Raw genomic sequence first — 12,716 nt, forward strand, 5'->3', positions numbered from 1 at the left:
CCCCCCCCCCCCCCCCCCCCCCACCCCCACCCACTCTCTTCCACCCGCATCCGTCAGGCAGAAGATATAAAAGTTTGACTACACGTACAAAATAGATTCAAGAACAGATCTCAAACGCTAATTCTGATCTCTCCGTCTACAACACTATTGTGCACTCCATTCTGCTACGCTGATAGATTGTACCATACAAAGTGTCTGCATAGCACTCAATACTTTTCACTGTATCTCGTTACATGTGATAACAATAAGTTAAACAAAACACTTGTTCCAATGCAGGAAAAACATTCACATCCACCTTTCCCTATTCTCTTTACTTTAAAACAATTCATTTGCTATGTTTGTATCCCAACTAACAGCATCTCAGGAGGAAGCAAAATTATCCTCAAATGGTAACAGAGGTAAACGATGGGGGCCAATTTCTTTAGAGCAAACTCTCAGATAACGGGGATTTTTTTTTAAATTAAAGAGGGAACATCGGGCGAAGGGATGGGTATCCATTAAGGGAGATCTCCAGTGTTGCTCTTCGAGATAGCTCGGTAAATATTTCACATCCACCTGAAGGGGGCAGGAGGTGGCAGATCAGAAAGTGTACCTTGGTGTGGAGGGATTGTCTTAAGGAGCTAAGTCTAAACAGGTTGGAATTCTGCTCAATTTGGAAAAATGGAAGGTGATCACATTGAGGATTCTTAAGGGGCTTGACAGGGTAAAGGTTGAGACGATGTTTCCCCTCATGGGAGGGTCTAGGACCATAAGGCATAGGCTCAGTATAAAGGGGTGCCAATTTCAGACTGAGACAAGGAGGAGATTTTCCTGTCAGAGGGTTGAGTGTCTTTGGAATTCCTCGCCACAGAGAGCTGTGGCAGAGTCCTTGTGTATACTTAAGGCTGAGATACATAAATAGATAAGATTCTTGATCAGTCAGGAAATCAAAGGTTACAGGACAAGGGCAGAAAAATGGAAGTGAGGAATGTCAGATCAAACAAACAGCAGAGCAGGCTTCAGGGGCTGAATGGCCTTCTGCACTCCAATTTCTTATGGTCTTAGATGAAACCACCTCACTGTGTCAGTACGCAGTGTTCTCAGAGTGTGTATAGGTCTTTGATGGAGTTGGGCTTGAACTCCTACATTTCAATCAGGGCAGGGTGGGCAAGGTGGCGCCGGTGGAGGGGGGGGGTGGGGTGGGGTGTTGGTAAGGGGAGGCTGCCCTAGCTCCAAGCCACACAGTCACCTCAAAAGCAGTCTCCCTGCTTCCTCCTTTACCTGTTCTCGCTCTGCAGGCCACCCAGTCTGATAGTCCCATCTCGGCCCACGTACAGCTGCAACCCGCTGTCTGCAAAAAACAGAAACACAGAGAGAGAGAGAGTGTCAGCTTCTGGCCTTGAAACTGAGGCTGCGGGCTAAACTACAACAATGTGCATTTATGTGACGCCTTTTTAAAAAATTAAAAAAAGGGGGGGGGCACAAATGCCCAGGCTTTGCAAAACTCACACGCGGCACAGGCACCATGTGACTGCACACCCCACACCACCCCCCGTCTGCCCCATCCCTCACCCTCCGTGTTGCTGGACTGGCTGAAGTCTTGGCTCCGGACAATCTCCTCTACGATGTCGTCCGCGTCCACTCGCGTGTCGTCCACTCGCGTGGGCCTGCTCTCCGCTGCTTCGTTCTTCCGCCTGCGGCAACAAGAGGGAGCAGTGAAGCCCGACCATCCAACACCAGTCGCTGTGCTCACCTACCTTTGGCTAAACAAAAAAAAGTGCCTCTCGCTGCTCTGCAGGCCATTCGGCCCCTCAAACCCAGCCCACCACTTAACACGATCACAGCTGACCTTACCGTGTTCTCACCTCCGCTCTCCTGCCTGCTCCCCGTAGCCCTTCATCCCACTTTCCATCAGAAACCCCCATCCACTCCTTCCTTGATTTTGCCTCCACTGCACTCTGGGGCAGCGAGTTGCACTAAATTCACAACCTTCAGAGAGAAGTAGTTTCTCCTCATCTCAGCTTTGAGCCTACCCTCCTCTCACTCTACATCCATGACCTCTTGCTCAACACAACAAGGGGGTGCATGTATGCAACGTCCACCTTATCAACCCCTCTTCCCTCGCACCCTCCCCTACCCTTTCACATGTTATACACCTCAGTCAGATCTCTCCCTCATTCCGCTGAACTCTGGAAAGTGCAAGCCCGAGCCCGAGCTGTTCGACTGCTCCTCCTCATCTGACAGCCCTCTCATCCCCGGAATCAACCTGGTGAACCTCCTCCCAGTGCCATCATACCCTTCCTCAAGTAAAAGGAGACTAAGACTCGACAATATTTCAGGTGTGGCCACACCCAGCGCCATAGATAATTTGGTAACAACACGTCACTTTCACAATCCAGTCCTTTTGCAATTAATTCCAGGCTTCCATGTGCCTTTCTTATTACGTGCCGCACGTGCAGATCCAGGCACAAGGATGCCCAGATCCCTCTGCACTGACACACTGAATCTGCTTCCCACTTAAATAATAATTTGTCCTTTTGTTTTTCTGGCCAAATTGGGCAAACTCGCACTTATCCACATTAAACTTCATCTACTAGATTCTGGTCCATTCTCACCTATCAATATCAGCCTGTAAGCTTTATCTCCTCATCACAGCCTGCTTTCCCACTTACTTCGGTATCATGTGCAAACTTTGCTATGTTACACTCTATATAAATGATCTCAAGCAGGAACAGCTTGTAAATAGTTGAGGTGCAAGAAACCGAACCCTGAGGCATACCACTAGTTACAGTACTCCATCGAGAGAAGGACTCATTTATCCCAACCCTTTGTTTTCTGTCTGTCAGCCAGCCAATCCTCTATCCAAGCCAATACTCTACCCTTCACCACCACCCAGCCCCCCCGCCCCACCAAAGGATCTAACTTTCTGGATCAGTCTTTTATGCAGCAGCTCGCTGTTATGTTAAGAAAAACAAAACCTGGATGGGGTGGAGGTCAGATGGATGCCCTCCTCATGCTCTGTGACTGGCTGGGTCAGACCCTCGAAACAGCCTCATTGGGAGCATGGCACTTTTGACACTGCAGCACCCTCGGTGCTACAGCCCAGATTTCCATGCTCAGGGCTCGAACCTGGGCGTTCCCGACAGGGGAAGAGGGGAGAACGATTCCCCACCGAGCTACCCAGGCAGACCTGCCCAGGAATGAGGGAAAGGGGCAGTACCCAAAGCGGAATGCCCCCGCGACACCGCACCTACCGTGAGGGGCGCTCCGAGCGCAGAGCCGGTCTAAAGGGCATGGCTGGTTTCTCCGGACTGAGGTCCCGGCCTCCATCCCGGATATCGGCCATGCTCCCGAGGTCAGACGACAGGCAGCTACTTCCGGATGAGCCTTCCCGGCGATGGGTCAGCTCGAGGTGGGAGACCGAGGGCGAGCACTCGGAGCTGTAACCTGCCAGAGGGCGAGGAATGGAAGGAGAGGGAGACTCCGGGTTAGTAACAGAGCATCGAACGCACTACCCCCCCACCGCACTGGTCTCCACGTCACCTATCCCTAATAGCAGACACATTCCTGCACTGGGTCTAGGGGCCTGTGTTCCCATCAGTGAAGAAGAGATCAGTGTGTCTGAACAAGGGGTGGTATTCCAAACCATAGAAATCACAGACAGTAGGACGAGTAGGCCATTCAGCCTTAGAAAATCCTCTCCCATTGCACTGTCCAACTCCACACCCAACACCTGCTTTCTCTTTCCCCCCAACCCCCTCCCAATACCCTTCGATCCTTTTTAAGCCCAAGAACTACATCCAACTCCTTCCCAAAATCCAGTCTTACACAAGACGCAATTGGTCATAGAGGGACCTGACCGGTTAAAGAGAACTCCCTCAAGGACGCTTTGTCTCTGCCAGGGGCTCTGCCTGACTCTCCAGCCAAAGGCAGCCTCATCCGATTGGCTGGAGCTTAATGTAACCCCGGCATCTCTTTCAGAACCACGACCTTGTACAATAACAGGCCCCGTAAACCCCCATCCACAGAGACTCAGCTGGAGCACTGGTGGCGACAATGGCACTGGGAGGCAGCAGGGTAGGAGAATGGAAAGCAATTTTAGCCAAACCGCCATCGGTAAAGATGCAGGATTATTACAGCCCATCACGCGCCTCTCCCCAGGGACGTTACCACCAGTTAAGCACATCGAGGATCCCATCCCACACTGCTTCCCTGTTATCCTCTGGGGGAAGGTGGTTTCTGGACAATGGAATTGCTGCTCCGTTGCGATGCCCTACACAGTCCAAAAACTACGCACTGTTCAGACTAGAGCTGACACCCACGGGGCAAGGCTGGTACAGGTACAAATGGGCAGCAGGCCCCCTGCCTGTCTCCCCAGGGCAAACAGCTGCTCACCTGAAAACTTCGAGGCTTGGCTGGAGGCGCTGGAATTCCGGGAATGCCTTTTCCGGATCACTTCCTCGGGAGCAGCATGGGGCGTGTTTTCCGAATCCTCCACCATCCCCACTTTGGGGAAAAAAAGGGAATAAGAGCACGGATTTAACTGGGTGAGCACCTCCCACAACCATAGAGCACTCAACAGGCAATGGAACAGCCAGAGAATACAGATACATTTGGGCCCCGTAGCCAAGAAAAGATATAAATGGCAATGAAGGTGGTCCAGAGAAGGTTCTACTCCATTGATCCCAGGTATGGAAGGAGTGTCTTAGGAGGGGAGGTTGAGTAGTTTGGGCCTGTAGTCATTGGAATGAGAGGCGACCTTATCAAAACATGCAAGCTGCTTAAAGAACTTGACTGGGGAGATGGAGAAAGGTTTGTTTTCTCCTTTGAGAGAGAGTCTAGAGCCAGGTGGCATCGTCTCAGGGTTGGCAGGGGGGGTTCACAAGAGAAATGAGGGGGAATTTCTTCTCTCAGAGGGCAGTAGAGAGCAGAAGGCTGTTGAGGCTCAGTCGTTAAGTATATCGAAGGCTGTGATAGACAGATTTTTGACGGGGAGGGGGAAAACAAAAAACCGAGGGTTATCATTAGGGTGTAGGGGGAGAAAGTGGATTCAGGATAATTAGATGGTGTTGATTGTGATGGGCTGAACGGCCTACTTCCGCTGCTATGTCACAGAGGTTAGAGTCAGAACTTTAATAGCACGGAAAGAGGCCCTTCAGCCCGTCACAATCGACACCAGGCATCAAGCACATTTCCCCAAGGTGAATTCCCATTTTCCAGCACTTAGCATGGCATTTCTCCGGCTCACTTAAATTAGTTCTTAAAACGTCTTGACGGCTCGATCATCTTTTCAGGGAGCGAATTCCAAAGACCCACCATCCTCTGGGATGTATCAATCCCTTTAAACCTCTTCTCCTTACGATGAGCCCTCCAAGGGGAAACCCACAATTGTGCTCACTCTAGGGGCAGGGGTGAGGGCGCTACCCGTGACCCCTGACCTTTTGCACCAGGTCAGCAGCTAACTAGTCCCGAACCTGCACATGGCTTAAGGGTTTGGTTTGGGCGGGGAGGCCAAGCAACTCGCCCTGAGCGTCCTTACCGGCGGCCAGGAAGGACCTGCACCTCGACAATTTGGAAGAGCTGCCCCCGGATATGGGGCTCCCTTTCCCGTCATCCCCTTTGCAGTCTGGAGCCAGGGAATCCTGCTGCCCCAGGACCTCAATGGGCTGGGCCGTGGAGGGTGGCCTGCGGGGAGAAAAGAGAGAGAGTTTGAAAACCATTTTTTATTTTGGTTTTTAAATAAAAGCCACAGGCAAGTGAAAAGGCAACCTTGCAACCCCTTGGCCACAATTGGCCAAGGAAGTAAAATGGCCGCCACACCAGTTAGCACCAGCTTGTTGGCAAATCCCATTACAAACTATATCAGCTAATTCAAAGCAAAAAAGTTACATGCTAGAGAGAGCGCAGTGTGTAAGAATCTTGAACGTATCAGGACAAGCAATTTCCTTAAAAAAAAATGAAATGGCATTGCCACATACCCTACGCTTATAAAATGCTGACCCATCCTTGGTGGGATGAGTGCACTCAATTTGAGACAAAACAACTTAGGAAAGGGGCGTCAAGACGTTGGAGAGGGCACGGCAGAGGGTCAGCGATGCATTGAGGCTTTGTGGAGAAGCATGGGGCTGTATTCCTTCAAGCAGAAGAGCCGAAAAGGGAGACTGAGGAAAGGTTGCAATGAGGGGTCTCTCACCTGGGAGGCCTGCAGGAGTGCAGCACTGCCAGTGACACCACGTTAAAAAGGTGGCAGAGCGGGCAGGAGCAAAGGGAAGGCAGACGCATCAGAGTGAGGTGGAGCTTTGGCAATTAAGTTGGACCCTATTTGACTTGCGTGTGATGGGCTGACAGAGAGAGAGGCGCACCTTGCAAAATCTAGCAGTTTGGGGGACCCATCAAACTGACTCTGAACGTTAACAAGAAGATTGCTGCCCAAGGGGCCTCTGGGAAGGGAGGGAAGGAGCTACACAAAGCCAGGCAGAGACCAGACTGTAAGGGACATGGTTCGAGCATGGGATCAGCCTAATGCGGACCAATTCTCACTGCTGCTGCCGCCCTTAAACTACTTAAAATCGTCAACAGGGGAGGACGCAAGGACAGCTCAGCGATCCGCCGATTGTCGGACAGTCAAACATCGCATTGCTGCCGAATAGGATGGGCAACAAGAATAAAAAGTCAGAAAACACGAAGAGACACTGTTTCCCCTGGGGTCAAACATTGGCGTGCATGTGGCGTATGCAAAGTGAAGTAGGCCACTCGGCCCATCCAACCTGCCCTGCCAATTCAATAAGATCGCAGCTAATTGGTGAGGGGTTGGTGGCAGGGATGAGAGGCATCGCAACTTGGAAGGTGATTTCTGAAGCGAAAAGAAAAGGAACACCAGATCCTGGAAAGGAGGGAGGAAGGAAAAAGCATCCGACATTCGGCAAGTACTCACGTCTTAAAACAGGGATCGCCGGATAACAGCTGTAGACTGATGGATACCTGGGGAGAGATGGCACAAGAAATGGTGTGGGGGAAGGGTTAGAGAAATAAAAAGAGGTCAGTCAGTCAGTCAGTACACACACAGGCCCAAGGAATTTCAGGGGAGAGTTCTGCTAATCTGAATTTTGGGTCACAGTCACACTCCTTAGTGCCCTGTCTTCTCCCAAGGATCTGCGGGATGGGATGGGATTCATTCTCCAGGTCCTGGGCAAACAGCAGGATCGTTCCAAGAAACTGGGGTCCCCAGGGGGTGGCGGTGGGACTGTGTGGGTCACCTGTCTGAGAGAGCCACACAGCAAACATGGAACGAGAACAAGCTGAGGTTTCAAGTCGAGGTGTCTCTCAGGGCTGAAGTACAAATTCTAGCATTGGCAGTAATTTGCTCGTAGACAGCCGTCTGAGGGATAGACAGACAGACGGACAGACGACTGAGGGACGTGGGTTCAAACCCCACCAGGACAGGGGGTTGAAGTTTGAAGTTTAAATAAAATCTTGGTAATTACAACATTGTTGGAAAACCCCATCTGATTCACTGAAGTTTCTTAGAGCAAGAGTGAGGAAATCTGCCTTCCTTACCCCAGTCTGGCCTACCTGTGACTCCAGAACCACAAAGCTATGTGGTTGGTTCTTCAGTGGCCGCTGGGCAATTAGGGATGGGCGATAAATACTAGCCTGGCAGTGAATGAATGTATAAACCACTGTGGCTCCCCGCACCCTCAAATAAAATGACCCAATTGCCCAGTGGGCAACTTAATGCTGCCATGGGTCTGAAGCCACCCCCCCAGAGGCCAGGCCAGGTAAAGACAACAGATCTCATTCAGTTAGTAGCTGCACTCCCTTCGGCCTGGACCCTCATCCCACGAACTGCCTCAGGAGGGGGGCCTTCACTGTGGCAACGGAGGCTCGATGGAGGTGTGGAGGGACATGGTGGTGAGAAAGAAGGGAACCCATCTCATCTCCAATAACCCCCCCCCCCCCCCTCCCCATCCCCTCATCCACCTTCCTGCTGACTGCGCTCCCACTCCTCACCCCCCAACCCCCACCCCTACCCCCATGACAACTACCTTCAGGATGGAGTTATCCTGCCTCGTGTTCTTGGTGTCGTAACCCTCCAGGATGTAACAGCGAACAGTGGAACCCGATCCTGCAAACTCCGCCAGGTTCAGGTCAACAAATCCCAACTGCAGTTCGGGAGGATTGGAAACAAAAATTATAGATCAGCAACAGGGAACTGGATGCGGCTGGGGGGGAAAGAGTTGCAGACTGGCACAGGTTGGGGGGGTTGGGGGGGGGGGCGGCGGTGGTGGGGAGAGAAACAGATGGCCAAGTGTGCAGAGATAGTAGGAACTGCAGATGCTGGAGAATCCGAGACAATCCAAGGTGCAGAGCTGGATGAACACAGCAGGCCAAGCAGCATCATAGGAGCAGGAATGGGACAGATTGTCAATCGTGTCAAGTCTAGGATTTGGAGGTGGCCCAGTGGTTAGTTAACATTGCTGGAGGGAGGATCTTCTGGAGTAAGTGCTGCAGTAATCCGATCCCTGGGATCAGGACCAGGACCAGGACTTACGGACGAGGACAGGTTGACTCGGTTAGGACCGTTTCCACTGCAGTTCAGAAGAGAGACAGAGACAGAGAGAGAGAGAGAGATAGATCTCATGAGGAACCTGCAAAATTCTAACAAGACCAGACAGGGCAGATGCACAAGGGCTATTCCAGTAGGGGGAGTCCACAGCCAGGGGTCACCGTCTAAGGATACAGCGTAAACTATTTAGGAGTGAGAAATTCCTTCACCCGGAGCAACGAGCCGGTGGAATTCACCCAAGGCCAAAACACCAAGAAGGGTTTGGATATGGCACCTGGGGCTGAAGGATATGGGGGATGAAGGTGGGGAATGAGCGACTCAATTGGATCAACAGTCACAAAAAAAGGGCAGAGCAGGCTCAAAGACGGCCGAAAGGAAAGGACTTACTCCTGCTCCTATTTTCTCTGTTTTTGGAATTCGATTTAAAATAAAAACCTCAAGCGCACAGGAGCGTGACGAAGCAGCAGTTCACCAGCTCCTCAAATTGGGGGTGGGGAGGAAATCATTACCTTGTGCCAACCTCCACACCCTATTTCACCTTCCACAACCCCTCCCCCCCCACCCCCCACAAACACCTTTATCCAAATAACCATTCAGTGCCCCCTCAAACTAGACCCCACCATACACTTCCACGTTGCTGGAAAAGCTCAGCAATTTCGGCAGCACCTGTGAAGGGAAAAAAACAAAGTTAACGCTTCGGGTCCGGTGACCCTTCCTCAGACCTGCTGAGCTTTTCCAGCAACTTTGTTTTTGTTCCCGATCTACAGCATCCGCAGTTCTTTCGGATTTATATACTTCCAGGTCCCAGATTACCAGGCGTGAGAGAGGGAGTTCAGGCATGTGAAAAGATCATAGAATCTCTACAGTGTGGAAACAGGCCCTTCAGCCCGACAAGTTCCCACCCAGACCCATTCCCCCTTTAACCCACCTAATCTACACATCCCTGAACACCACGGGGCAATTTAGCATGGCCAATCCACCTAACCTGCACATCTTTAGACTGTGGGAGGAAACCAGAGCAGCCAGAGGAAACCCACGCAGACACAGGGAGAACGTGCACACAGTCGCCTGGCACTGTGAGGCAGCAGTGCTAACCACTGAGCCACCGTGCTGAATCTGAATGGTTTGCCCCATAACAGCAAGAGGAGCCACCAGCATGATCTGATACACATCAAAATAGTAATGACAGGGCTAATCTCCTCAAATACCTGGTACAGGGATGGCCTGGCTTACACGACTCATGGCTGACAGTAAAGGGGACATCAATTATTTACTTGTATAAACAAAGTCAGAAGTATCTGAAAGCCCAAGACGCAGACTCAAAGGATGAAAAGTTTTTAAAAAAAAAACCAATAGTTTAATCAGGAGAGGCGAGGTGGGAAGCCTGTTAAACTCTAAGAGGACCAGACTAAAACGCAGGAAGAACGTTCCCAACGTCTGGGAGAGTCCAGGGCCGGGGGTCACAATTTCAAGTTACAGGCGTGGGCCGTTGAGGACTGAGATGAGGAGAAATATCTTCACCCAGACAGAGCGGAGCCTGTGGAATTCTCTACCACAGAAAGCGTTTGAGGCCAAAACAGTGAATGTTCTCAAGGAGGAGTCGGATGTAGTTCGTGGAGTTAAAGAGGAACAAAGGGGTGTGGGTGAGAAAGCGGGAACAGGGTCGAAGGGCCGAATGGCCAACTCCTGCTCCTATTTTCGATGTTTGTGATTTTAGATTTAGTTTTTTTATTGTCACGTGTACTCAAGGACAGGAGGACAGTGAAAAGTGTCTAACGGCACCACACACACACAAAGACACCGATCTACAAAATAGGTTAAAAAAACAAAAAAAAAGTTAAGTATTACAGACCTTCACAGAATAAGTAGAGAAGAAAGAAATAAAGGTAATAGTTAACATTAAAGCCCTTCATAATATAAACTAGAAAAATAAAAAGGAATAAAGCCAAAAAAGTTCAGCAGTCTTTGCAGAGTATAATGTAATTTAATGTAATGTTCACACTCCAGTCATCAGTCTTCTCCTTAAAGAAATTTGTGTCATTTGAGAAGACCAAACCACTTATTCTCCTTTTGCCAATCCAATACTCAACGGTAGCCCTCAAACAAAATGAACATGCAGAGATAGGCCATGGGGAAACAAACTGTCTGGAGTGACATTTAAAAGATATTTGGACAGGCACATGGATAGGAAAGGTTTACAGGGATATAGGCCAAATGCAGGCAAATGGGACTAGTTCAGTTTAGTTGGTACAGATGAGTCAGGCTGAAGGGACTGTTTCCGTGCTGTGTGACTCTGACTCTACGAGCGGATGGGCCATATTACAAGGACACTGTACCTCAATCTGATTCCAACCCTTTGATGGGAGAGACACACAGCCCGACCTCTCCCATTTCCCCCATTACCATTCAAACCAACGTCTCCTGTCGCCCAACGAACTTGCTCCAGTCCCTCTGTCCCTTTCCAGGTCCACATTTCCCAACGCTTCTCCTCCAAAGTGTGGGGCAAAGGCACTAACCACTAGCCTCATACACCTACCACCACACTTGATTATACACACACTCCTTCCTTTCATCCCACCACGTCCCCATCTCCCGAACCCCAAAGTGCCAGCCCTGCCAGTCTAAAACCAGTGATCAGACCCAGGGTCTGAGCCCCCAGTGGTAGATCAGATAATGACTGAAAATCTCACTCACCTTCACAAAAGATTTCCCGCCCTTCAGCTCCTAGGGAGAGGCAAGATAACACGTTAGTGAGTTTCCAAGTTTATTCTGTGGGTATCATAGGCAAGGCCAGCATTTATTGCTTCAAACGCCACCCCCTCCCAACACCATTTACCCTTGAGAAGATGGCCCTGAACAGTCAGTGTCTACCAGGCCCCTGGCAGGTTTGATACAACTGAGGGGCTCTCTCAGCCCTTCCAGGGGGACAGCAAGGGCATTGCTGGGAGGCTGGAGTCAGACTGGGTAAGGATGGCAGATTTCCATCCCTTGAAAAAAAAAGGGGACATTAGTGACCCATATGGGACTTTTCTTTTAAAAAAAGAGAGAGAAAGGGGGGGTGGGGTTGGAGGAGCAAGAGGTGGGGCAGGTAGAGGTGGAGGGGTGGGAAGAAGGGGCAAAGGAGAAGAGGAAAAGAAAGGGGGGGGGGGGAAGAAAGGGATGGGTGAAGTGAAGCGATGGGGAAGGAGGAAGGGTGGACAAAGAGAAAAAAGGGAGAGAAGGGAGGAAGGAGAAAGAGCATGTGAGAGCGCGAAGTAGAAAAAAAATAAAATAAATAAAAAATAAATTAATGCAAATAAAACCCTTGATCTCCTATGGGCCGCAGAGACTCTCTGGACGGTTGCGGGAGTAGGGTGGGGGAAAGAGGTGGAGAGGAGGAGGAGGAGAAGAACCAGGCCTGGCAGCACAGCAGGCCCCTGATCAATGAAGAGTGAAGAGTGAATAAATGAGAGCTTTCAATACCGCTCACATCCCCTCACAGAGCCCTTGCTCTGAGGCTCCCCTCCAGGGGAGATAGATTCTGAAGAGGAACAGACACACCCAAGGCACCAACACCTCCAAACAAACACCCGGCTCTGCCAAAGCACAATTTAAAACATCCTTTACATTCAGGACACCATAAATGTAATCATTATAGCCTTAGATCAGACATAGCAACAGGCACCAATCCATACGAAAGGGCTACTTAATTGAACCCCAAGAAAAGAACTGGTAGCCACTAGCTCAGCGAGCTCTTTATGCAGGCCTGGCATGCCGGGGTTGGGGGAGGTGGATTTTGGGAAGAACATTGATGGAAATTTACGAATGGGGGAGGGGGGGGGAAAACAAATAAATGTAAATGTAACAAGCACAGAAGAAATGCAGGAAGGGCAAGGGGCTGGATGGCTGGCAGGAGAGAGAGAGAGGGGAGACACTGGAAATGGTGTTCAGTTCTACGATAGTGATTGCAGGGGGAAGAGAGTGGTCTCACAAACCTTCCGGACGGACACTCTGCAGATGCTGGGGTCCAAGACCCCCGTGGCTGAGCTGGCGCTCATCTTGCACATGAACCGTGACTTCTTTCGCCATTGCACACAGTTTTCCTGCACCTCTTCCCTGGGAGCGAGAAGAAAACTAAAATGTCAACAGACACACAGACACACAGACACACAGACACACAGACACACAGACA

At 50.5% G+C, this 12,716-nt stretch overlaps 1 protein-coding gene across 2 annotated transcripts in view; it reads right to left on the reverse strand.

The window, feature by feature from the left end:
• The window catches only part of LOC109936079 (protein FAM102A-like), a 28,245-nt gene that overhangs the window by 3,582 nt on the left and 11,947 nt on the right, over positions 1-12,716 (reverse strand). For both annotated transcript variants that reach the window (XM_048616950.1, XM_020534690.2), the window contains exons 3-11: positions 12,520-12,640; positions 11,240-11,269; positions 8,025-8,141; positions 6,914-6,960; positions 5,519-5,664; positions 4,375-4,485; positions 3,234-3,426; positions 1,552-1,673; positions 1,261-1,330 (exon numbers count right to left, since the gene is read on the reverse strand). In XM_048616950.1, the coding sequence (XP_048472907.1) occupies positions 1,261-1,330; positions 1,552-1,673; positions 3,234-3,426; positions 4,375-4,485; positions 5,519-5,664; positions 6,914-6,960; positions 8,025-8,141; positions 11,240-11,269; positions 12,520-12,640 (957 nt within the window). The remainder of the gene's footprint in view (positions 1-1,260; positions 1,331-1,551; positions 1,674-3,233; positions 3,427-4,374; positions 4,486-5,518; positions 5,665-6,913; positions 6,961-8,024; positions 8,142-11,239; positions 11,270-12,519; positions 12,641-12,716) is intronic.

This window comes from Rhincodon typus, chromosome 35 (genome assembly GCF_021869965.1).
Source record: "Rhincodon typus isolate 14 chromosome 35, sRhiTyp1.1, whole genome shotgun sequence".
NCBI classification, from domain to species: domain Eukaryota; kingdom Metazoa; phylum Chordata; class Chondrichthyes; order Orectolobiformes; family Rhincodontidae; genus Rhincodon; species Rhincodon typus.